This window comes from Typha latifolia, chromosome 1 (genome assembly GCF_019914945.1).
Source record: "Typha latifolia isolate L0001 chromosome 1, TyphaL0001v2, whole genome shotgun sequence".
In the NCBI taxonomy this organism is placed as follows: domain Eukaryota; kingdom Viridiplantae; phylum Streptophyta; class Magnoliopsida; order Poales; family Typhaceae; genus Typha; species Typha latifolia.
In genome coordinates, this window is record NC_133086.1 from 12,835,373 (window position 1) to 12,862,537 (window position 27,165).

The window sequence follows — 27,165 nt, forward strand, 5'->3', positions numbered from 1 at the left end:
GATTTTGAAGATGAAGAAGAAAATACCCTAGGATGCCTGAGGCACATAGGCTCCACAATGTTACATGTTGTTAGATGTGCCCTCTCTTAACCTAAAGTCAATGATGATTGGAGGCGCAACTCCATTTTCCATACGGACAGTAAATAATGATGTGCATATTTATGGCTGTTCAAATATTTGCATGTTTGAACACGAGGGTAAGAAAATCAAAATTCTTCCATCGCAGCCTAGAGGTGGTAAGATGGAAAAGATATCTGATCCCTTCCACTCGGACAGTAAAGTCAGCTTGATTAGTGCGAGAAGCATTGAACGCGAGATGAGTAAAGGAACTCCTATTCCGATTCTTGCTGCTTGAGAAATTCTGAACGAGCCTAGTGAATCTATTCCTTTAAAAGCCACTGCTGAGATTGAGAAATTTTCGGATGTCTTTCTAGAGGAGATCTCTTGGATAAACTGTCACCAATGCAAGATATTCAACATGCTATTAATTTCGTCCCGAGTGCATCTCTTCCTAACTTGCTTTATTACCAACTTAACTCAATTGAACATGCTGAACTCAAACGGCTAGTTGACGAGTTATTGAGAAAAAGCTTTTTGAAGAAAAGCCTAAGTCCTTGCGCAATTCTTGCATTATTAACGCCAAAGAAAGATGAAACTTGGCGCATGTGCATCGACATCGGCGCCATTAATTGAATAATGGTAAAATACCGTTTTTCCATTCCTCGTATGGGTGACATGCTGGACATTATGGCAGGAGCCATGATCTTTTCAAAGATAGATTTAAAAAGTGGCTATCACCAAATTCGTATATGCGCTGGCGATGAATGAAAGACTGCGTTTAAAATGAAAGATGGGTTATATGAATGCATGGTCATGCCTTTTGGCTTGACTAATGCTCTGAGTACTTTTATGAGAGTGATGACTCAAATATTACAACTTTTTATAGGACAATTTTTAGTCGTATACTTTGATGACATCCTTATCTATAGTCAATTTCGGGAGCAACACATAGATCATCTTTGTTAAGTCTATGTTGTCTTAAGGAAAGAGCAACTGTATGCAAACCCTAAGAAATGTAACTTTCTGACAAGCAAAGTTATTTTCTTGGGTTTCATTGTTTCATCCGAAGGAGTGACTGCTAACCTTCCAAGGATAATTTTACTCATATCCATGATCAATACATTGCATCGGATTCTATCCTTATAAGTCGTGAATTTAGTTGGAACCAAACAATGCCTCTTTTATCTCTAGCGTGGTTGAGTTGATCCACGAAACCTTGTATGATGGGAAACCGCTCTCAGGTTTAGTTTAGAAATAATGGTGGAGGATACGGCATTTATATAGCTCCTACTATCCATAATTATTTTGCAATTTTTGCCTCCAATTTTTGTGAACGTGTGGAAGATAGAGCTACGCCTCCAATCATCGTTGATTTTAGGTTAAGAGATGGCACATCTGACAACATGTAATCTTGTGGAGTCTATGTGCCTCAGGCATCCTAGAATGATTTTTTCCTCTTCGTCTTTAAAATCTCTTTCATCATTGATAGGTTCTTGTACCAAAAGATAGGCTACGGAATGATTCCTTCAAGATCTTGATTTATTACAGGAATCCGTCCGCGCAGCCGTGGGAAAATATTCGTCAAATATTCTCTTATAATTAGAAAATTACGAAAAAGTGGATTAGATCCGTAACTCCCTGATCTACAATTTTTGTATTTATGCCCTTTGCAGATTCAAACTGTAACTGGGACGAAAACACGAAGGAACGTGGGTGATGGTGGTGGTGATGGGTGGAGTGGATGTTAGAGTTATAGAGGATTATGGAGATGAAGGTGGATGATGGATATGGTTAAGAGATATAGACAAAGGGGAAGAAGTAGTCGAGTTCCCAAAGAAGGAGGAATCGATAGTCGAGGGAGATTAGAAGTTAAGAGAGACCTTGCCAACGGTAGAGGTGAAATGATGGTGAAGAGGGAAGAGAGAGATTAGGATAGATAGATGATAGAGAGGCAAAAAATTAATATTCTAATAGCATAATGAATTTGGCTGCCATTCACATATTTATAGATGCTAGCCAACAAGTTCTAATAACAATAAGTAACCCTAATTTTAGAGGATTCTGGCCGATCGTGTTCGAACGTGCCCGATCGCGTTCGAATGCGCTCGATTGCGTTCGAATGCACAAAATGCGTACTCTGTATGTGCGAACGTGATGCAGGCATTCGAACGCGGTGTTCGAACTCGCCCGACCGCGTTCGAATGTACATTACGCGTTCTCTGTATTTACGAACGTGATGCAGACATTCGCAAGGGCGTTCGAACGCGACCCCTCCTACGTTTGAATGCGACCTATAAGAATTTTATTTTAAAAAAAATAAACAACTAATACAGTAAGAAAAGATTCTAACTAAATGTATCAACCCACCATGCTTTTTCCACCTTGCTCTCAAGGTGAAAAGTCGGGGAAACGCTCCAAGATATCAGTCTCCAATTCCCATGTCGCCTCATCAGACGGCTTGCCAAGCCACTCGACCTGAATCTCCATCTCTAATCTAATACCATGTCGTCGTCGGCGTCTAACGAGTACATAAACTGGCTCTACAATCTCTGTGCCCTACAATAGCTCTGGTAGAGTTGATCCAATGACTTTATGATCACCAGTGCGCTCCCTCAGTAATGAAACACGAAAGACAAGATGCACTCTTGACCTCTCCGGCAGCTTCAAACGATATGCAACTGGACCGATACGCTCTAACACCCGAAACAGACCAAACTAGCGATGTGCTAACATTTGGTTACGCATCGGACGCAAAGCTACCTGTTGATACGGCTGTACCCTCACAAACACCCAACTGCTGATGTCGAACTCTTGCTCCCGATGGCTACGATCATAAACTTGCTTTGTGCGGTTTTGAGCAATTATAAGATGGGCACGCAACCTCCCCATAGGCACTTGGACTTTTTGATCTTCAATTGGTTTTGATTCAACAAATACCAAGACATACCTTCGCAATAGAGGCCGAAATATATCATTCATGAGGGCTTGAAAGGTAGCTGGAGCATTGGTGAGACCAAAAGGCATCGCCCGGAACTCGTAATGCTCGTTCGGAGTCCGAAATGCAGTTTTGTGCACATCCGCCGGGTGAACTCTAATTTGATGATATCCGGTCCTCAAGTCAAGCTTGCTGAATATGGTCGCCACTGCAAGTTCGTCCAGTATCTCCTTTATAATCGGAATGGGATACCGGTCCTTGTCAGTAATAGCGTTTAGTGCCTGATAGTCAATACAAAAACGTCATGTCCCATCCTATTTTCGCACCAATAGCACAAGCGATGAGTATAAGCTATGACTTGGTTAGATGAGGCCTTGCTCCAACATCTCGGCTACCATCTTGGAGATAACTTTCTTTTGCACATGTGGATACCGATATGATCTCACGTTTGCCGGTGCAGCCCCGGATACAAATCTTATGCGATAGTCCGCCGTTTGCCTCGGTGGTAACTCTTGTGGCTCCTCAAACAGTTCAGAAAAATTACGTAATAAATTAGACAATTTAATTGTAGTACCTGAACTCATTTGAGGCTCATCTTCTGCTGATCCTAACTGAAAAAGATAGGTTAAATCATATGCACAAGGTAGCCCCACCATACGCTGCATAGCAGGAATTGGCGAAGACCGAATGCCATCAAGCCGCACATTTTTGTTTCCTTAAATTTCATCCACATGCTTCGGAAATCAAATGTGACGGGTCCCAAACTCTGTAATCACTGAGTGCCAAGGACAATGTCCGCTCCTCGCAGCGCCGATGGATACAAGTCTACAATGATGTCGTGTCCTTGCACCCGTATACCGACCCGGCGACACAAGCTCTCCGTCTTAAGCTTCGTGTTGTCTCTAATAGTAACGTCAAATCCCGTGGTCGGTTCAGCATCTAAACCCAATCTTCTCACTAACCTTTTGTCTAGAAAGTTGTGTGTATTCTCGGAATCGATGAGGATGTGCACATAATGCTTTCTAACGAGTCCACTACTCGTAATGTTTTTCTGAAGAAGGGAGAAAAAAACGAGAAAAGAAAAGGAAAAAAAGAGAAAAAAATCTAAGAAAAGTAACTTAAAACAGAATTTAAGAAGGTGAAGTGGAAGAAATCAAATGGAAAATTCAGAGAAGAAATCGAGGAAAAAATGTGAAGAAATTGAAGAAAAAAAGAGCTAGTTCGTCGAGAGAAGAAATGAACAGAACATATCTTCGTCAGCTGGTTCGTCGAGAGAGAGAAGGGGAGAAGGGAGAGCGGTGGCGGCGTCGGTTGGCTTGTCGAGAGAGAGAGGGAGAACGAAAAGCGGTAGCGTTGTTAGCTGGTTCGTCGAGAGAGAATGGGAGAATAGAGAGCGGCAGCGTCGTCATGGTCGAGAGAGAGAGGGAGCAGCGTTGTCGAGAGAGGAAGGGGAGCGACGTCGGAGAGAGAGAGAGAGAGAGAGAGAGAGAGAGAGAGAGAGAGAGAGAGAGAGAGAGAGAGAGAGAGCTAGGGCACGGAAAGGGGAGATCGAATTGGGGGTGGATTGAAGGGGGGTAATCGGGCATTAAGAAACCCGTTTAAGAAATTTTGAGGAATATTTTTATGAAATTCATTATTGATGATATAGATATGCTCTTCCTTTTCTATCTTATTCACCACCACATTGCTAGTACCATTGTCTCTCCAACCTCTTCTGCCCCAACCGACCACCACCATCACCCACCACTGTGCTTGCTTGAATTTTTCCTGATGCATCCATGTTTGTTTTAAACTCACAAATCACTACATTTAAACACTATTTAGTTGAAGCTGAAATTAGTAATGTCAATTAGTGAAGCAAATATTTATACTTCTTCCATTATATGCAACTCTATTCTAACGAGTCCAGTAGTAATCATAGTGATGATAACATTTTCTTTTTCATTCTCTTCCTTCTAATACTATCTGATGTTTAGACTTTAAACTCTTACAAAATAACATATTTAGGACCGATTGAAGTCCTAATGTCTTGCTGATCAATATTTTGTTATGTACTTCCTTATGCATATGTTGGAATAATGGTTTCGAGATAGCCGTGGTGCACCATGCTCACTCATCATGCTTACCAACATCGGAAATCATGGTTCTAGGTTGAAATCAAGTGGCCGACACGGATCGGGATCAGCCATAGCCGATCCAACTCGATATAGACTCTCCCTCTCTTCTCTATATACTTTTTTTTTTCATTTCTTCTCTCTGGTGCCCTATCTCTCTTATTTGTCTCTCTAGCCTCTCCTCTCTTTCTTTTCTTTGATCACTTTCTCTCTCTTTCTCTATCTTTTAATCTCTGTTACTATAGTAGAAATCTGCTGTGGTAATAGAGTGAGAGACGAGAGAGTGGAGAGTGACAGAGAGGGAGGAAGAGAGAGAGGGAAGAAATGAAAAACAATCAGAGAAAAAAAGCCTTGTGGAAGTAAAAGAGAGAGGGAGGAAGAGAGAAAAAGAAAGAGGAGGCAGGAGAGAAGAAATAAAAAATAAGATAAAAAAATATGCCTTGGCAATAATAGAGAGGGGGAAAGAGAAGGAAGAGCTAACTCAGTATTTAGCAAATTTTTGAGTAAATTAATGCATTTATTAGTTTTTAGGCTTCATATGTAAGTAAATTTTATTATCTTATTTTCTTATCATTTTTCTAAATTGTAGAAATTTTCTTGCAATTTTAAATAGGATTTAGAATTTTATGTAATAAAAAAATACTCCAATCTGATATGTGTAATCGATATGGCTGATACAACCAAAACATATTGTTTTTTCGATTGATCTCAATTGCGAAACTGAATTTTGGAACTTTGTTTGAAATGTTAAAAGGGGATTTGATGAGTTAATAACTTTAGCTGAGTAGGTGAATTACGGGTGGGATTCAGACCCCACCCCTCCACCTGCCTCTCTTTCTCTTTTCTTTCTTTTTCTTTTTCTCTTTTTCTCTTCTTTCTCACTTCTTCCATCGGCGATCGAGTAGATCTTCGGCGACCTCGACCTCCAGTGACATTTTCCGACGAATATCCGACGACATCTGATGAGATTTTTATTATTTTTTCCACTTTTGAACTTCTCTCATTCGCTTTCTCTTTCTTTTCCTGCACCGAGTAGATCTGACAATCTCTATTGTTGTTGCTGTGGTGAAGAAACAACACCACTTGCTAAAAGCCTGGGGGGGGGAGAAAATAAAGAAAAAATAGGATCCTTGTCTATGTGAGTAATTTTTGAATAAGTTTTGAATTTTGAGAGGGGGAGGGGGAGAGAGAGAGCTCGGTATTCATTAAAATTTTGAATTTTAAGTAGGTTAATACATTTTTAAGTTTTTAGACTTCATATGTGAGTAATTTTTATTTTCTTATTTTCCTCTCATTTTTTAGAAATTTTTCTACATTTTTAAATAATGTTTAGAATTTTACATAATTAAAAAATTGTCCAATCCGATGCAAACGGCCGATACTGCCGATACATATCGTTTTTCCGGATGGCCTATACCGATCTCAATCCTGATACTAGAAACTTTGCTAATAATAATAATAATAATTATGCTCACATCATGAATAATAAAGCACAAATAATAGTATTGCGAATAATAAATTGATAACATGTTTAAGATTTCATTACGTGGAACCTCTCAATCTTGATAAATGCCATATTTCTTATTTTGCGACTATTCTTGTGGATCCATATCAACTAAAAGTTATCTCAAGATAACGCTCGAGTCTTTTTCCATAGTTGATCTAGTTAAAATAATGCCTTGTCTTTTCTTTTAAAGGTTACTAGGAGGTGTCACTATGTAATAAATGCACCGTCTTTTCTACTAACTGTTATAAAGAGATTAGAGTCACCTTAGAGAGATTCTTGATTTAGTCTGGAACTGTTTCCTAATCCCGTTAGAATCATCTAAATAGATCACCATATAATTAGGAATAAGTATGTTTATTGGACTTCAAGATACATTTGTGTCACCATAAGGAGATGCACAAATTATATTTAACTTAGGACTATTTTCAAAGTCCTATCTGCCCATAACTAATGTTTTGCTAAGTGCACGAAGATGAACATTTCACGAAGTATGACTTTGCATGAGATAAAATATTGCTCGTAGTAGAACACAACACGAAGTATAATGCAACATGAAGATTAATAATGCACAAAAAATCGAATATAACATGATATATATTACACAAAGATAACATGATGATATCGCGAGAAGATAATACGATGATATTATACGAAGAAAATATGATAGTGTAATAGCATGAAATACAAAACGAATAAAAACTTGAGTGAATCCACTCATCTGTGATCTAAGTGAAATAACTTAAATCCCTATTCCAGGTATGAGTATAAATCTTCACCAATGGTTTGATTAGTGGTCTTCGCTTGCTTCGACGGTGGACAATCAGGTTTGACACGATGGCTTTGGTGGGGACTAGGAAGGAGAGGAGGAAGAAGAATGAGATAGCATGGGGGAGAAGAGGAGAGCGCTACAGCTTGCATTTTTATATAGGAGGTTCTATGGTTAGCCCTCAGGCGGTCAGGGGTGTCTTGTGGGGGTTGGTGAATAGTGGCGGATGCACTAGGCCCATGAACCTGAATTTTTTTTTTAATTTCTGGATATTACAAATGTTGTTATAGATTGTGATATTGCAAGTCTCCAATAATGTAATTCGATTTCAAATATCTGTATATTTTTCGATCAATGAAATATTGTTGTGTTGATTATATAAATAAATTTCTTTTTTGTATTTTGCATATAAAATATTTCTTACATAGTCTTAATTTTGTAGTTACATCATCAATGAATATTATCTTAGAAAGGGTGAGAGAGAAGCCTGGAGGTATTGCAATGACTTTGGAACATATCCGGGTAGTCCTTGACCAGCTTAACTCTCATTCCTCCACTGATGATGCAGGAGCATTGTACTCCATTGGTAATGCTATTTGAGTCCTGCACTTGTAATATAAACTCATAGAAACTGTTGCCGTCTTTGTATTTAAAATTCCTATTTGTGTTTCTCGGTGCAGACTTGAACAAAATTATTGAAGCTTGTCAGAATGATGAAGTATGTGATTTTCAATTCTTTTCCTTTTATATTTTGCATCCTCATATGATAAATTATTTCCTTTTGTCAATGTATCTGTGCTGATAAACATTTTCCTATCTTTAAGGTAGAAGCACTTGTACAAGCAAGATATGGACAAGAGGCATATAGAATTTTCAGGTTGCTGGTCAAGAGTGGTCATCCAATTGAGACAGATCGAGTAAGACCTTATCTTCTTAGTGACATTTTCCTATGAGCACCTTAGAATTTTTCAGTGTTCTTTGTACACTTCCAGATGCTTGGTTTTCCTTAAATATCTGCCACTAGTATAACTTAAGGGTGTCAATGAGCCAAACTCGAGCAAGCTGAGTTGGGCTCTGCTTGGCTCGAACATGCAATCAGCACAACTCCAGCTTAAACCGAGCCGACAAAGATAACACTCAAGCTCGATTCGGTCTTAAACTGAGCCAGCTTGATATTGCCTTGTCGAATCCAGTTTACTACATAAAAGCATTAAAGAACAGCTCAGGCTAGGAAAAAAAATGTGAAAATGGGCTATGGTAGGACTCAAATCCTAAGTCACTCAAAACTGTGGTGCTTATCCTACTGTGCTAGCAGATGGTTATATTGAAAATCTAAGTTTTATATATATATATATATATATATAAATACAAAACATATATGATCTAATTTGAGCCGAGCTCGTGTGAGGCAAAGCCAACTGAAGCTCAGCTCATTTATTAAATGAGGTCAGAAATTGAGCTTGATTGAGCTGACGAGCCGATTTTTGACACCCCTAGTACAACTACTTATGCTGATGCAATGCATTTGCAGTATTACAAGTATTAAAGATAGAACGCAAAATAGTATTGGTACGTTTAATTATAATTAAAAGTTTTTTGACATGTAATTTATCTGGAAATTGAGGAACAAGCACAGGCATGTGATCAGGAACAACCCGACCGCCTTTCAATACACTGCAACCCTTGCATCATTACCTATAAGTATGGGCTACAGGCACATGATCAGTTCTCTTGACCTGACCACTGAGAGGTTTATTTATGCTCTTAACTTATAATTTCCAACCTGAGGTTGACCCTTTAGTAGTTCAATATATATAACGCTAATTTTTTTAATTGCCATTATACAATTAGTCTTCTTTAGCTACTGATTTGATGCTTAGCCTAATTTCCTGATGGTGGTAGTATTTATTTACCCTGTTATATGAGTACAACTGTGAACTGTTATACTGCAAGGATTATTTTATGATCTTTCATCATTTAGAATGTTCTTGTTTGATCATTCCATCATATAGATTGCAGAAGTCACATTTGTTGAGAAGAAGGACGCTCAATTAATTTTATACAAGCTATGGAAGGATGAATACTTAGATATGGAGGTAAGAAGCAAGCATATATTCAGTTTATTTGCTACATGAAATTCTTCAGTGGGTATAGCTGATAGGCTGTCAAAAAAGCTTGCCATTTTAGAGCTCGACTCAATCTCAGCTCAAGCTCTAAATGAGCTGAGCAGAACTGGATTTTTGAGCTGGAAAGGCTAATCGAGCTGAGCCGAGCTAGAGTCAGCTCGCTTGAGCTTAGCTCGAATAGGCTCGATATATAGTATGTGAAATGATATTATATATAGAGACCAAAATAAATATATAAAATATTGTATAGCATAGTTGGTTAAAGCAATTTCTATTAACCTAGCTAACCTAGGTTCTAATCCTATCCTACACCATTTATTTGCTATTTTTTCTATAGACTTGTAGATGTTTAGTCCCATATCGCAAATTGGTTAGTGTAGATATGCTTTTATAGCTATCCTTCCCTCTAATTGCAATGAAATTGGCTTTGCCCGATTAGCCTAATATAACACTAAGATTTTGGACTAAGCCACTGAGGTTGAGATTATAGACTGTCACCGAGGTTGAGATTATAGACCAGCCCATGTAAGCCCATTAAGCCCATAAACCGTCGACCCGAGCTCGAGCCTCATCGAGCCTCATCGAGCTGGAGCCTAGTTGAGTTTTTTCACCTCTCGAGCTGGGCCCCCAGCTCACAAAAGCTTGGCTCGTTTACAGCCCTAGTAGCTGAGTAATAGCTATTGCATGTTTATGACATTGCAAGATGTGAGCTGTTGGGTAGTTTGTTGATTCATATAGACAATCATATGTAATAAGAATATTTTGACAAGTACGACAATTTTTTTTTCTCATGAAAATATATTTGGGCTGAAGAGCTTGTTTCATTTGCCAGTAATGAGATTCTCCTAAACCATAATTTAACTTGGTATCTGTTTCATTCTGTCACATGCTCCTTGCTAACTTGTTTGTTTATTTATCGAATTAATTCCTCCAGAAAAAGTTGGCCCCTGTGTCATTTCTACATCTCATTATACCATGGTAATACATAGATCATGATAATTTCACTAGTAAATTGCATGGTTCGAAGTATTGGTCGGTACCAATATGTATTAATATCGACCATTACTGATCGAAAACAGGGGCCTAATCTAGGTTTTCCCTTGGTTTTGTCCCATAATTGTTCGTCTCTGTCCAGTATTCATTGTATAAGCCTAGGACTGCTGTGCCTGTGACATGAGTCATGGCCTTGTTATGGCACGACATGGTCGGCATGACTAAGAAGAAAGAGTAGAAGAAAAGGAAAAGAGAAAGGAGAAAAAAAAAGAAGAGAGGAGAAAGGAGAGAGAAACCTCTTAGATCCTCACTCCTGCTTCTCCATCTCAGCCGTTGCCACTGCCTTAGGGTTTCCACTGTCATAAAGGAGATAGGGTGAAGAAGGGTTTATTACTTATGATACTATATTGAAGATTTATTAATGGACCATAAGTTAGGTGATAATGGATCTGAGTTATTTGACTTTTCTCTTTGACCAACAGGTTTTCACCCCGTTTCATTTAGAACCTTAATTATCTCCTGGGTTGCAAAGCACAACCTATGAGCACAACCACTAAAATTCCACCCCTACAGCATCCCAAAACTACTAAATCAAACAAAATGGCTATTACACAAGTAATCTCCAGAAAGGCACACTACTCGAAACACTAGAATTCCACCACTTCAGCAACACAATACGACAACATATGCAACCATCAAAGAGACAAAGTACTGATCAACACACCTAAGGATACAAAAGTCTTATCGATGGTTGGAGGAGCGGCATCAAGGGTTTGAGGGAGCTTGGTTAGGGTTAGGGAAGAGAGAGTGAGTGATCAAATCAATTGCTCAATTATTAACTTGGTTGCACTCCACATATTTATAGGAGGTTAATCCAAGTCGACTTGAGTTACATAGCTGGACTCGACTAGACCATCAACCCACTTAACGATTAGGACTCGGTAAAAATAGTCACTGAAATAAAAATGACTAAACTAGATAGGTGGTTCGATCTAGGATCTAGTGAACCCAATGTCCTAGTGAGATGATCTGATAGAACTGAATCACATAACTCCACTATGCTTCTACACACTTTGCCCTCAAAGTGCTAAGTTGAGGAGGTGATTCATCAAGTCGCCTCATCTGTGGGCTTGCTGAACCACTCCACCAGCACCTCAATCACCACTTACCAATCGTCCTTAATGAACCTGCCTCCTAGCCAAGACCTTCATTGGATGTGGCTCAATGGAGTCTTGATTCGGATTGGGTAGAACGGGTGCTACTAGTTCGATTGGACTGACTCGAGCCTTCAGGCTTAAGACATAGAAGACTGGGTGGATCCCCCACTCGGGTAGGTATAACCAGTATGCAATATGCCCAATCCTCCCTAGGACTTGATATGGCCTGTATTATCGGGGAGCCAACTTCTGATTCGCAATTGAGCACACTGAAATCTATCGATATATTTAGAGCCGGATGTAGACCCAATCACTGACTTCAAAGTTTCATTCTTGGTGCTTGTGGTCATAAATTTGCTTCTTTTAGTTCTGAGCCAATGCTAGATGAATCTTGAGCCATTTGGGCGAAGTATCTCAATCCGCTAGTGCCATGTCTGATGGTGTTGGCCGATCATATCCCTTGAGAGTAGGTGGTGCGTGCCCGTATATGGCCTTAAACGGGGTCATGCCTATGACTGTGCGGTGAGCCATATTGTATGACCACTCAGCCCAAGGAAGATAGCTTAGCCATTGCTTGGTCGGTCTCCCACAAAGCAACGAAGATATTGCTTAAGACATTGATTGAGCACCTCCAATTGATCGTCCATCTATGGGTGGCCTTGTATTGAAGGTGGTGCCTTGGAAGGTGACTAATTAATGCCAAAATTGACTCACAAAGATTGGGTCTTGATCTGAAACAACCAACCTTAGCATCCCGTGCAATTTAGCCACGTCCCTCACATAAATTTCAGCCACTTTTTTAGCCGAGTGCGGGTGCATCGAGGCTAAAAAATGGCCGTAGTTGGTCAAGTGATCTACCACTACCATAATGACCAAATCACCCTTGATCAAGGGAAGTCCCTCGATGAAATCCATCTTCCAGAATCTAGTTCAGTATGGGAAGTAGTTGCATCAGCCCAGTCGGCGTGGTCAAGTCCACCTTAGCACATTGGCAAACTTTACACACTCGGATATAGCTTTGGATGTCCTGCCTTAGCCCACCCTAATTGAAATTTTTGGTGAGTGTCTTGTAGGTCCTAAAGACCGCTTCATGACCGGCTAGGGGTGTATTGTGGAAGTGCAAATCAGGGTTGTCTGCAACTCGGCCATGGTTGGCACCACAACTTGATTTCGATCGAGCAAGAGTCCATCTCGAAGCACATACCTAGGTTGGCTGGCTGGATGTGCTTGCAATTCAGCCATCAACTTGACCACCTTTTGTCTTATAAGCCTTCGAAACTCCTAAAATAGAGGGAATATAAGCACCATAAAGTTAACTAGTTCGGCCTGGTCGGCTTGTTGTGACAAGACATTGGCTGCACTATTTTTGGACCCTTTCTTGTAGACCAGCTCATAGTCGTGCCCAAAGGGCTTGAATACTCGTCTTTGCTGAGTTGGGTTGTGGATCCTCTAGTCCATGAAGTACGACAAGCTTTGTTGGTCAGCCTAGATAGTGAATCGATGCCTAATCAAGTATGATTGCCATTTCTCCACTAGATGGAGTATCTCCATTCCTTTTTGTACATTGAGAGCTGTAGAGACCTTCTAGTCAAGGCCCTATTCATGTAGGCTATATGTCTACCCTCTTGCATAAGCACAACCCTAATCCCAACTTCGGATGCATCGTGCTTGATGACAAAATCTTGGTGAAGTCAAGTAGAGCAAGCACTAGCTGGCCAGTCATAGCGGTTTGGAGCTCTTTGAATGCCTTGGTTGCTCTTTTGCTCCACTAAAATTTCACCTTTTTTCAAGAGGGCTGTGAGAGGGGGTTGCTATCTTCCCATACCCTTAGATGAACCGATGGTAGTAACTAATTAAGCTGAGGAAGCTGCGTAATTCACATGGGCTTTTTGGTATGGTCCATCGCACCATATTACCGATCTTTACTGGATCGGCCTTTACATAGGCTTTTGAAATGATATGGTCGAGGTACTCTATCCTTAGTTTGTCAGAATCAGGAAAAAAAGTTTAGGGGTTGAGAGAGGAGGGTGCACGTGCTCTGCAGGTGCAGCCCCTCCCCTCTCCCTCTCTGACACGCGACGAGGCGCGGAGAGAAATCGCGCTTAATCCGGTTCGGATTAGATCTAGATTTTTCTTAATCTATAAATTAAAACCCTAATCCTCTCTTTCCCCTTAATCCCCTTAGCCCCCTCCCCCTCCTCTCTTCTTCCCTTCCTTCGTTTTCTCTTTTTGTTCTCATCGTCGGAGTCGTCGTTGTGGAATTGGATCGCCGGAGCGCCGCCGGAGCAATCAAAGACCACCGTACGACTTGTCGATAAGCCCTCTCCCACCACTCAAAATTAATTTTAGTTTAATAAGATAAAACGAAAATACCTAAAATTGGGGTTTTTGGCTTCATCGGCAAATCAGGTCGGCCGGCGGCTTCGGGTCGCAACCACATCGTCACCGGAAGCTTCGTGCTCCAAGCCCGGTGTCGGTGATGTCTTCTGGGGAGCCCTCGTGGCTCCAATCGGCGTCGACCGTCCGTGGTGGGTTCTCTTCCACTTAGAGAGAGAGAGAGAGAGCCAAGAGGCTGAGGGTGGTCGTGAATCGCCGCCGGCAGGGGTCGCCGGCGGTCACCCTCTCCCTCGATTCTCCTCTTCTCGTGTCGGTCGCGAGAAAGGAGAGAAGGGTTAGTTAAATTTTATTCAGCATTATTATGATTAAAAATTTATTTGGTTTTCGAATGGATTCCACTTACTGAGCTATAGTTGTTGGCTCATAGATTCTTTTTTTCTTTGTATTTATTTATCTATCTCAGGTAATAGTTAGCGGGGTTACTGAGCGAGATGTACCTGGACTCCACCTCCACTTAGGATTCATCTATTTATTTTTCCGCTATTTTGGATTTTATGCTTTAGATTAGAAGATTTATTTATTTCGTTAAAGACTCAAAAAAAACAATAATATTATTTTATGTTTATTGCAATTAGTATAAAAATTTAATAAAGTAAAATTTTATTTTATTTATTTATTTGCCATCGTATTCGTAGAAAGTATAATTAAGGCTTCGTGTATCTCAAGCATATTGAGATGCATGGCCAGTCACAATTCCTATTTCGGGTCGTGACATAGCTAGCCCCACAAGCACTTGGACTCCTTCACCTTGAGTCCATGGTACCGCAATGTCTCCAAGACGACCCGCAAATGCCCTAAGTGCTTGGGCCGCATCCGATTATACACTAAGATATCATCAAAGAAAACCAAGACAAAATGATGCAAATATAACTTAAATATGCCATTTATTAAGCTTTGGAATGTTGCTAGGGTGTTGGTGAGGCCAAGTGATATTACCAAGTACTCATAGTGGTTGTTTGTGCATTTGGAATGCTATTTTGCGGACATCAGCTAGATGCACTCGTATCTAGTGGTAACCAGTTCCCAAGTTGAGCTTGCTGAAGAAGGATGATCTAGCGATCTTGTCCAATAACTCTTCGTTGACTGGAATGGGATACTGGTCTTCTACTATGATGGAGTTCAAGGCTCGGTAGTTGACATAAAATCGCCACAAGCCATTCTTCTTGTGCATGAGCAGCACTGGAGAAGAATAGGCGCTGCGGCTGGGTTGGATGATGCCGCTGCCCATCACCTCCTTTTGCATGTATGAATATTGATAAGGCTGCACATTCCCTGGTTCAACACCTGGAGCGATCTCGTTCCAATGGTTATGTTCTCTCGTCGACAGCAGCACTTGCAGCTCAGCGAACACATAAGTGAACTCCTTCAAGATCAAGCTTATGTCAGTGAGTCTTTGGTCTGGACCAATTGCATCATAAGTCCTTGACAATTAGGCAATGAAAGACAATTTAAGGTTTGGATGGCTGCACTCGAGCCAGGTTGAAGACCATCCAATCGCACCAGCGTGTTCCTTCGAAAGACTATACATGCCTGAGAAGTCGAACGTGCTCGGTCCTAGGCTTTGAAGCCACTATAATATCCAGTACAATGTCAGCCCCCTTGAGGGCTAGTCGGTATAGATCCACGGTGAAGACGTGCCTTTGGATTTTCAGCCCCACTTCGCTACATGCCGCCGGCTCAAAGCATGGTTCCATCTGAAGTTAGTCCCAACTTTTACTATTCTCTCATCAAGGAAGTTGTGGACACTTCCTGAGTCGATGAGGATTCGAACCACGTTCTTCTTCACGGCACCTTCCACTCGTGGAGTCTTGAGCCCAACGGTACCTAAGTTGGCGTGCAATAATATTTCTGCATGGATCTCTGCATCTTCCTCCTACTGCCCTTAGACCTCCTCCTTCCCAACTTCATGGTGCTCTAATGGCTCTTCTTCATGCTCATCTTTAGCCTCTTCAAGGAACATGACGACAGTTGGAGTCTTCGTGTATTTATGCTCCAAGACGTAAGGTTTGCTGCAGCAGAAGCATAGGCCTTTCGTGTGCCTCTTCTCCACCTTGGCGGACATGAGTCTACTATTGCTGCTAGTTTTGAGGGCATTAGGGGGCCGAAATCCCCTTGATTCAACTAGACCAGCATCCCATCGAAACCTGATCACGCATGGCGCCCCGTTATGTTGCCGGTAGACTAGGTTGGAGCCTCGTCTCTTCTATGGTCATCTTCGATGTCATCCTCAGCTCATGAATTTTCTTCTCCCATCATTTGGGCGGTTGAGAAATCCTCGAGAAGTGTCGATGGCTTGACCACCTTCACTTCGATTTGTATATTCTGTTGAAGACCGCTTATGAACATGCTCTTCAATGTCGAATCGGACCAGCCTTCAGTTGCAAATGCATTCAAACTCCTCTTGGTATGCGCCACTATGGTCCTTTGAGTCAGCTTGGTGAGGACGGCTTGGAAGTCTCATAATCTGAAGACTCAAGCTAAACACATGGCCTCCACAAACTTGTCCCACAATTGGAACGAACAGATTCATGAGGTTGCTTGGTACCGCCGCGCATCAGAGGTGTGTTGGTGCTAAAAGAAATGATCCGCACGGTAGATTCAGCCGAGCAGATCTCCCCCGCTGACTTTCGGAAAGCTCAAGTGCAAAGTTTTCCCATCTCGTGCTCTTCCTCGTGATGGTGCACCCTTCGCCCTCTGTAATCATCATCAACAACCCTAGGTAGAGGTCCTCTAGGCATTGGTTCTTCAAACTCCGCTAATGGATCCTTCTCTTTTTTGCACCATGCATCCTAGGTTGAGGCCATCAACGCCCTGCACCTCTTTTTTGCACCATGCGTCGAACCGAGCCTATGGCGCTCCTTTGGCCGACATTGGTTGCCGGTGGTGGTGTGCTTCCTTGTGGTGACTCAAGAAGCCTTCGTGTTATCTCTGCAATGTTGTTGTTGATGTTGATCATTGTTGCTTGCATCATAGCCAATGTGGCCACCAAGACAAGGGCTGGACAATTGGTTGCCTTTCCGTCCATTGACTGGGTGAAATCGATGGTAACGAGGGCCTCATCTCAGTCTTGTGTGGTTGGTCCACTATTGTAGATGTCTTCTCGTGGTAGTCATGGTCTGAGAACTGGTGACTCTGGTACAATGATATTGACCAATTTGGGGATGGGGTGAATGGAATGATGGCAACGGTATGGGATGGCAGCAGTGGTGGTTGGCTCGGTTTGGGGCGTTGATGGTGGTGGCTTCGTGTAGTGGTGATGATCGATTAGGGTGGATTTGAAATGAAAAAGAGAAGTGGAAGAGGAGTGGTTGGCCCCAAGGAGAAAGGGGGATCAATAAATGAAGGGAGGGAAGGTTAGTCAACAGTAGGAGGGGCGGCGCCAAGGGTTTGAGGGAGCTCGATTATAGTTAAGGGAGAGAGAGAGTGATCAAATCAATTGCTCGATCATTCACTTGGTTGCACTCCAATTATTTTTAGGAGGTTAACCTAAGTCGACTTGAGTTGCATAGCTAAACTTGACTAGATTTGACTAGACCATCAACCCACTTAATGACTAGGACTCAAGAAAATAATAAGTGAAATAGAAATGGCTAAACTAAATAGGTGGTTTGGCTCAGCGAACCTAATATCCTAGTGAGATGGTCTGGTCAAGCCGAATCACATTATACAGACCAACCAAAGGAAAGCTTTAATTTTCATAGGGATTCTTAATTGTATAACAATCTCACAATATATATCCCACTGCAATTGAAGATCCAGATGGCACTATCATTGCTGGCATTCAACATACTAGCACTGTTCTGCACCATGTTAATAAGTAATTGCTCCCCAGCCATCAAAGTCACATCTAGCCCTCTGTGGTACTGTGAGTTCCAATTTTTTCCATCCCAAATGTGGTTCACATACACCTCTTTATCCAACGCAATTCTATAAAGATTTGGGAACACAGTTGGCTGACTACATTCACCCACCTAAATATCCTTCCAAAATTTAAAATTAGCTCTATTATGATCATTCCAAGTCAATCCAACTTTGAACAACAACCAGTCTGCAACACTCCTTGCTAAAAAGGAGAAACTGACTCATCTAATTGTATTAATGGATTCAAATTTAAGTGATAACGGATAGCTACTTGTAGTAATGGATTGCATCCACTATCCACTATCCTTTAAACCTTCTAACAATGGCATTAATGGCTCCCATGCGATGACAGAACTCCTCTAGCTCCTCCACAGGAATGCAAAAGGCTTACACGAGGCCTTTCTCATTCGCAGGAAGGTTTTTTAAGCCTTTTTCGGGTGTCATTGGCACACCTTGTGCTGACCCGCATGGCAATCCCTAATTGTTGGCCACAAACACAAAATTTTGAATTTTTTTAATGATTAAAAAAGGAATTTCTAAAGCCAGAATTTAGTTAATCAAGTTATGCTTTCCACTATTGGAATTGAAATTGCTAATTTTAATAACCTGGTATTACTTGCAGAAAGTTACTTTGCATGTATCAGGACCGGCACAGCTTTCCTTCTGGAAGCTCAATAAGAAGGCACTTTGGGAGCATATACTGGATGATATGTACCATGCTGCTTTGAATTTGAGTCAAAAGATCAGTCACATAGTTGAACAGCAACATGAGGTCCATCATTTTGTGCCCTTTATATCTAAATTTGTTTCAATTAATGTTCATTGTAATTTATTTTTTCTTCGTTACAAACCATGGCTCTAGTTCTGCTCACAGAAGATACCTCATACTGCATGATCTTATTAATTGGCAAATTAACTGCATGCCTTGTAAGAAAATTTATCACATTTTAGTTTATCGGAACAGACTGAAATATTTATTATGTATTATTGATAAGCTCTTTTGGTGATTTATCTGGCAGTTAACATAATTGTTGTCTTTGTAAGTTAATAATGTTTAATTTGGATGTTCCTTTCGGTATTAGCTGTTCCCATTCTGTATTGCTCGGTTGTTGTATTCTTGTATAACGAACTGAAATACTTATAGAACAACAAAAAAGGAAAGGATGTAACATATGGAGAGTCTGATGCATCATTACTTGAGATATAATACTGTCTTCAGTGCTTATTTAATAATAATGTGTGCTGTAATATTATATTGTAAATTATGATTTTTATTACATGAACATTGAGACATTATGTTTTTGGAAGTTGTAGTTGTTGGTGAGTATCCTGGCTCATGACTGCATGTATGACTATTAGAAATCATTTCTTGGATGGCATCGACATGCATTTTTTTTAGTATATTCCTTCATAATCTTAATGAAATTCTGAGTTGTTGCTTAAAAAATCACTATTATCTCATACCATATAAATATCCCTATTATACATATAAATACAAGGTTCCTAGTTTTGGCCTATCCATATAGACCCATTTTGGGTTGGGTTTTGGGCCTTTTGGCTGATCCATATAGACCCGTTACAATTGGATTGGCCGAATACAAAGTCCTCCAATGCCGATCCATCAAAATAGAAGTCCTGCGAGCTTTTCCTCTGACACCACACTCCAATGCCCTCCCCCTTTCTCCTTCTTTTTGATTTTTTGTTTGTTTTCACTTTGACGACCCACTCCCACCTAATGTCTCCTCCGACACCCAGCCCCACCTCTCTCTCACTCCCCTTTTCACTCTCCCGCTTTATCTCTTGTCTTTGTTGTGCATCATCAGAGAGAATGAAAGGGAGTGCATGAGAGGGAGAGGGAGAGCGACAAGAGACTTTAGATGGAGTGAGAGACTTTAAGATGGAACTCCTCTGAGTGCTTGTGAGAGATTTAGTGTGAGATATTGAATAGGAGAGAGTGAATGGGAGTGGGAGCAGGTGGGACTGGGAGAGTGATTGTGAGAGATAGAGATGAAGAGTGAAATTTTCTTAGACTAACAATTTATATTTTATATTTTTCTGTCATTTTTTAAAAATGTAAGATTTTTTGTATTTTAAAATAATTTTTAAAATTTTTATGTAATTACAAAATAGTCAAATACTAAAATCTGATACTTGTGGCTACAAATGGTCGGTCCTAATTCTGATCCTTTTTGAACCTTCTATAAACAGTTGTGGCTGTTGCAATAGCGAAATTGCATAGTTGTCATCCTGTGGCGTGCTCAAAGGCATTTCTAACCATGTGGCTGCTTTTGCAGCTCAAGGTTAGCTAATGTGGCTGCTTGATGATGGCCACTCAAGGACAAGTTGAATGATTATATTTCATACACAATACCAGGTTTCTTGCATTCTGTTCCTCAAACAGTCATAATACAAGGTTTAGTTGTCATGCTTGGATCAATTTTGATCTGCAGAAGCACTAAGCTACTAATTTTTTCAAAGCATCTTTTTGTTTGATACTGCAAGTCACAACTCTGACTGTTACGATTTGCAGCCATAATTTGCAAGTCACAACTCTTTTTGACCAAATTAGTCCTCTCACAAACTTTATTTATTGAAATGGACCACACCACAAACTTAATACCAAAATGGGTCTACTTTTATCAGCTCATAACATCAAACCAAAAGTAAAATACTGAACTCATCAGTGCTTTACTTTTACATGGAAATGCTGAACAACTCAAAGTCTTTTTTTTCCCATTGAGTTGCTGATTTAGTCAGCATTTTATCTAGGGCATCAAAGAGAAAACATTGAACAATACAATATTTTCTATAAGTGAATTGTTGAATAGTTCAAAATAAATAATAGATTGAAAAGTTGGTATTTCGTAGAGTATATCTATCCATTCAAGCTATGAACAAACCATTGCACTGCTCTTGAAATCTTCCCATGACATTATATGATCAAAATAGACAAATTAATACAAAATTATGCAGCATGAAAATATTTAAAATTTAAATTTGGATGACCTACTAGCCTTTTTCGGTGATTTTTGAATACATTCTTGGCAAATAAGGGCTTCACAATTTGAGTTTTTGACTATATAAAGTTTGTCCCTAATTTTTTTTACATGTCTAATTATTTCAAAACTTAAATATGAGTCTAGGTGTTTTTGGAAATTGTTGACCCACTCAGTCAACGACTTTCAAATATAAGTCGCCGACTGAGTCAGTAAATTATATGGAAATTTTAAATCTTTATAAAAAATTGCTCAGGAAGAAATCTTTATAAATATATAGATATTTTTTCCTCATATTATTCTATATAAGTCACTGAACAGGTTAGCAGTTTCTAAATGCATCTAGTCTCGTATTTAGGTTTTGAAGTGTACTAGGCATAAAATAAATATTTAGGACTACTTTGGTCAAAAGCTCGCCGAATTCTCAAATATAGCTCTTTTCCATTTATTTGTAATAATATATATATGACCAAAATGGATAATCCTGTGCAAAGTTATGATATGCTAAACTTTTTATTTATAATTTTATCTATATCTTTCTCGTCTAAGATTCGATTAAACTCTGATCAAAGTCATTAAGTTCATTGTTTTTCATCTTTAGGAAGAAATATCATATGTTCAAAATATATAATTGGTTACAAAATTATGATCTTCCAAAATGAACAGTTCAATGTTTTTAGGATTATTTTTTCCTGCAATAAAGCATTGAAATGTTCAGTGCTTTCCCTAATAGCTAAAGAAGCAGAACTCTTTCGGCAGCTCATTTTCTAAGTAAAATGTTGATTAATTCAACGGTTTACTGACATGAATGTCTACGTGGCAAAATTTGGAGGAGGTCTAGTTTGGTCAAGAACTCACTTCCTACAATCATCTGCAATCAGGTTCAGCACTCACTGTCGCTGTAGTAATTTCTTGCCATTGTATACAGACCTGACCATTCAGCCTCAAGCTCCTGAAAGCAGGAAAGTCCTACAGCTTTTCCTGGAATCTGTTCCTTGAATGATATATAAGATCGACACACAGGTTAACTAACTTCAGACATACTGTTGAGACCTGCATTGGACTTAATGTCACCGCCTCACTTGCCATGACATTATCCACCAAGCACCATGAAATCTTTGCCACTAAGCTATGCACTTTTTAAGACATTTCTGCATAGGTCTTTTCCCTTGATGATAGAATAAAGAGCCTCTCTAGATTTATGGTTCAGACTGATCTAATTTCTTGATATCTTATACATGAAACATTTGCAACAATGTGGATTGTGGATCATGTCAAATTGAATATCTGGTCATTTGATTTGGATTTTCAACTGTTGATTCATTCCATCATATGTTCTTTGTAATTCCCTAACCTTTATGGGTTGTAATTATTTGTCTAGCCACTAAATCGTTTACAATATCATATATATCAATGACTTCAAAATATTTGATACTCCACATTTGTGCAATTTATGCTAGGGTATGACTTATGAAGGAGTTCAACATTAATACACTTTGTTAGAGTCTTTTCTTATTGTATTAGTTGTTTATTTTCATTAAAATAAAATTCATGTAAGTCGCGTTCAAACGCAGAATGGGTCGCGTTCCAATGCCCTTGCGAACGCCTGCATCGCGTTCGCATCGACAGAGAACGTTTTTTGTGTGTTCGAACGCGAACGCGATCGACAGGATTCCACTAGGATTAGAATTAATTATTATTATTAGGGCTTGTTGGCTAGCCTCTATAAAGGTGTGGATGGCAGCCAAAATTATTATGCTATTGGAATATTGATTTCTTGCCTCTATCTTCTCTCTACTCTAATGTATCTCCTCCCTCTTCACTAACCTACCACCTCTATCGTTGGCAAGGTCTCTTCTAACTTCTAATCTCCCTCGTCTGTCGAGTCCTCCCTCTTTTTTGGGATCTCGACTACTTCTTCCCCTTTGTCTTTATCTCTTAAACAACATCACCCATCCACTTTCATCTCCATTATCATCCATAACCCTAACTTCCACTTCACCCGTCACCACCACCTTCATTCGCATTATATCGTATTTTCGTCCCAGTTGCAGTTCGAATCTGCGAAGGGCGTAAATACTAAAAACGTAGATCAGAGAGTTACGGATCGATTCCGCTTGGTTTCGTAATTTTCTGACAACGGGAGAATATTTGGTTAATATTTTCCCTCGGTTACGTGGATTGCTTTCTGCAATAAATTCAGATATTGAAAGAATTAACCAGGCGAACCAGGCGACCGATAAGGGAAGACTCAATCCACGATAACCCTAACCGTGTGGCCGATTCCCTTGGAGCGACCACGGCAGGAATGAGTCAACCAACGTTCATGACTGTGAACATGGGCTTGGCGGATGAACTTAGGGGCATGTTTCAAACATTGTTGCATAGAGTTGACGCAATGCAGAATGATCATAATGCTTTAAAGGAATATGTCATAAACCGATCAGCTTTGTCATCTTCTCGACGAAGATCGGTGCCTCAAGAACCAGCGGTGGGACCACACGGAACCGATACCCCATAGGTCCAAGTGCAACATGTTAGTGTCAATGATCCTCTTTTACTTATGCCTACACATCATCCCCTACCTCCGATACAAAATCTAAGACCGGCGGTGGTGGAACTCGAGAGGCGTGCGGCACCAGTGCGCTTCGTCGATGAGGAGGATTGGCACTTTGAAGATGATGTTGATCCCTTCGGAGATAGTGATGGCCAAGCTCGAGGATTTAGAGAAGGAGAGATCTATATGCACAAAGGTTCAGACCTGAACCAAGGATCTTTCGCGAACCCGACAATGCTATTTGGGGGAGAACTACACGCTTGGAATTTCCAAAATTCTAAGGTAATGATCCAACGGATTGGGTGTTTCAAGTGGAGCAATACTTTGATTGCCAAGAGACGGGAGGACACAAAAGTCTAGATGGCAAACTTTTACCTCCAAGGAACGGCATTTTATTGGTATGGATCGGTTATTAATGGTGGAAGATTTACCGGTTGGGCTGACTTTTGTAGGAGGATTGCACGCAGATTTGGGATAGCGGCATATGAAGATTTTGCTGCCACATTAAGCAAGATAATTCAGAGGACGACCATATTGGAGTACTAAGCAGAATTTGAAAGAATTAGTAGTCGTTGTAAGCCACCTTGGACCAAACCAACCGACATTGATGAGCACATTCATTTCAGGGCTGCAAGAGGAGATACATGCGGATGTTCGTGCTCTTTGTCCTACCATTCTTGAAGAGACCAGTAGGAGATATGCCTCAAATGAGTCCAGATACTACCATCGAGTTGTCTAATTTATTAGATGAATTTGCTGGACTATTCGAGGAACCAAAGGAGTTGCCACCAAGGTGAACGGCGGACCATCGTATAGAGATTGTGCCCGGGGCTGCACCGGCGAACGTGAGGCCACATCGGTATCCACATGTGCAAACGGAAGTCATCTCCAAGATGGTAGTCGAGATGTTGGAACAAGGTCTCATACAACTAAGTCATAGCTCTTACTCATTGCCCGTGCTATTGGTGCGAAAGGACGGGACATGACATTTTTGTGTCAACTACCAAGTCATAGCTCTTACTCATATCCTAACTTCTAATCTCCGTCGTCTGTCGAGTTCTCCCTCTTCTTTGGAATCTCAACTACTTCTTCCCCTTCGTCTTTATCCCTTAAATAACATCACCCATCCACCCTCATCTTCATTATCATCCATAACCCTAACTTCCACTCCATCTGTCACTACCACCTTCATCCGCATTATATCGTATTTTCGTCCCAGTTGCAGTTCGAATCTGCGAAGGGCGTAAATACTAAAAACGTAGATCAGGGAGTTACGGATCTATTCCACTTGGTTTCGTAATTTTTTGACTACGGGAGAATATTTGGTAAAAAAATTTCCTCAGTTGCGCGGATTGCTTCCTGCAATAAATTCAGATCTTGAAGGAATTATTTCGTAGTCTATCAAACATGTTACTTCTTTCTGTGCTGTCTCTTTTTTTTAATGACAGGGGGAGAGAGAGAGGTAGGACTGAGAAATAGTTACCCAACATACATAAAAAAGTACAGTGGGAAAACACTTTTTTATATGATTTTAATCTTGCATATGGTTGCCATTGTTTTTTTGTTCCTTTCACATCATGCCTCCGAGAGTAATAAAATCATTTGCACTATATTCTGTAAAATAATAAAACCATTATGCATGTCAATAACTCAATAACAACTGTAATATTACACATATATGGGCATTGAAATATTTAGTATTTCATACATGTGAATATATGGTAGATTAATTTTCCTATAGAAAGTATTTGCATTATCACCTTCATTCCCCAATCACTATGTCTATCTTCTCTAGCCTCCACTTATTAACCCATCTTTGAGAAGTGAGAAACCACTCTGTTGTTGACCATCCCCATGGCCACCCACTGTGCTGTTCTTCCTCTCTTGTGTGCTTCCATCAAAATCTTTCATTAATATGTCCATACATCTCATTCCTGATCTCATAACCAACCATTGGATGTTCTTTACATCTCATTCTTTGTCTCATGGCCCACCATCGAATGTCAAGATTTGAAGATGATTGATGGTCTGTGGAGACAGGAGAAGAGGATGGGAGGTTAAAGATGACAGTGCTTTGCAGTATTTATGAGAAGTACTTATTCTGAAAATGACTCGATCTTGTATATGTAGATTGACTATTTTCATCGCCATGTATTATACTGCAAAAGGATTAGTAGCATATATGTAAAGATAAAAAGTTGGGTGATGTATGTGTAGAAAAAACACATGTTTGTACTTCCAATCTACAATGACTTAATTATTGTCTGAACTAGCATTGCATGACTGAAATGATTGATAGTTGACGGTATTTCCTACTAAAGCATTGACATAAATTCATAGTAAACTTTTCATTTGTCTTTTGATAATCATGGATTGTCATGCCAATATATATCGTGCTAGTGAATTATAGACACTGATATGGGCAATATCTCGATATTCTTTCCTGGGCACTCATCAATGTCCGCCACTAAAATTGAGTATATCTTACTTTAGAGACTCTTAGGGTCCTTTTCATACCTTTGATACTATTTGCATTTTAGTGTTTGAGCTAATATACATTATACTTCAAATAGTAGAAATCAAGGGGAAATTTTGATTTTCCCCAAGTTTTGTGCCCCAGCAAAGAAAATCCTAAAAAAATTGGGAAAAATCAAGAGACTAGTATATGATTGCTTATGTTACACTAATATATAGTGTTGTAGGATTTTTAGCTCCTAAGACTATTTAGTGTGCCAATAGTATACTGGTTTAGCATAACACAAACAGGTGCTGAGCTAAGGTTGGTACTATCCATGCCGTGGCATGACAGTCCTTGTTGATAATAATCAGAAAGTTTGGCAAAATACCTTCTTTTTTACCTTTTGTCTTTTTTGTGACTGAGAATAAGAGTTCCCCAAATATTTGATTGAATTTATTGATCGCTTCTATTTTGGCAGGTTTCAAGAGATACCGAGAGGCAATTACTCAGGAGAAAGATTATATTGCAACAATCCCTCCTGAAACTCGATGATGCTCTCATGTTATTCCATGATTTCTGATGAACAGTTATATGTACTGGAACTGTTGACATACTTCCACTACATGCTGCTTTGAGTAGAACAATATTGGAAATTTTCCACTAACAATCAATTATCCTATCGACAAAAGGATACTACTCTCTAATGATAATATATGATTACTCAATAAAGATTTTCAAGTATTATGAGTTTTACCTGCAAAATTAATCAATTAAAAATTATTATTAGCGTAGATCAAGTATATCTCCTTTGCCCCTTCATCAGTTGGGTTGTTGGGTTTCAGTCTTCTAATCCAAGAAAGATGATTATGGGCTGAATGTTAACTTAAGAGTTTTAGCAAAGATTGATGTGAAGTAAACAAGATCCAGTGCCACTGCTACATTATTGCATCCAAAGATGAGACCCTTTACCTTATAACTATGTAATATGGTCCTACTAGTCAGCTTGTCCGATATCTCGATCTAGTCATAATACCTAGACTAATTTCAGGTTTCCCTTCCATTACTGATGAGAATCTTGAGCTTGATTTCATGTTCGTGCAGCTGTTGTGCACCTTATATTCTTTCTGCAGGCTATCTTAGAAAGGTCGAATGCCAAGATATTCCAACGTAAGGCACTGGCCTGAGCCCAGAAAGAGCAGAGCCCGTCTCTCTTTTATTTATTTTTTTTCTATTTTGTT

The 27,165-nt window shown here is 39.9% G+C and overlaps 1 protein-coding gene across 2 annotated transcripts in view; it reads left to right on the forward strand.

Moving 5' to 3' along the window:
• LOC140780290 (uncharacterized) overlaps nucleotides 1–26,656 on the forward strand; it is a 48,682-nt gene extending 22,026 nt beyond the window's left edge. Inside the window, exons 10-15 of one of the 2 annotated variants that reach the window (XM_073125719.1) lie at nucleotides 7,825–7,968; nucleotides 8,063–8,100; nucleotides 8,207–8,299; nucleotides 9,395–9,478; nucleotides 18,539–18,688; nucleotides 26,406–26,656. In XM_073125719.1, coding sequence (XP_072981820.1) covers nucleotides 7,825–7,968; nucleotides 8,063–8,100; nucleotides 8,207–8,299; nucleotides 9,395–9,478; nucleotides 18,539–18,688; nucleotides 26,406–26,507 — 611 coding nt within the window. In that variant the 3' untranslated portion in view covers nucleotides 26,508–26,656. The remainder of the gene's footprint in view (nucleotides 1–7,824; nucleotides 7,969–8,062; nucleotides 8,101–8,206; nucleotides 8,300–9,394; nucleotides 9,479–18,538; nucleotides 18,689–26,405) is intronic. The other variant, XM_073125720.1, reaches the window with a different exon arrangement.
• The last annotated feature ends 509 nt before the right edge of the window (nucleotides 26,657–27,165 follow it).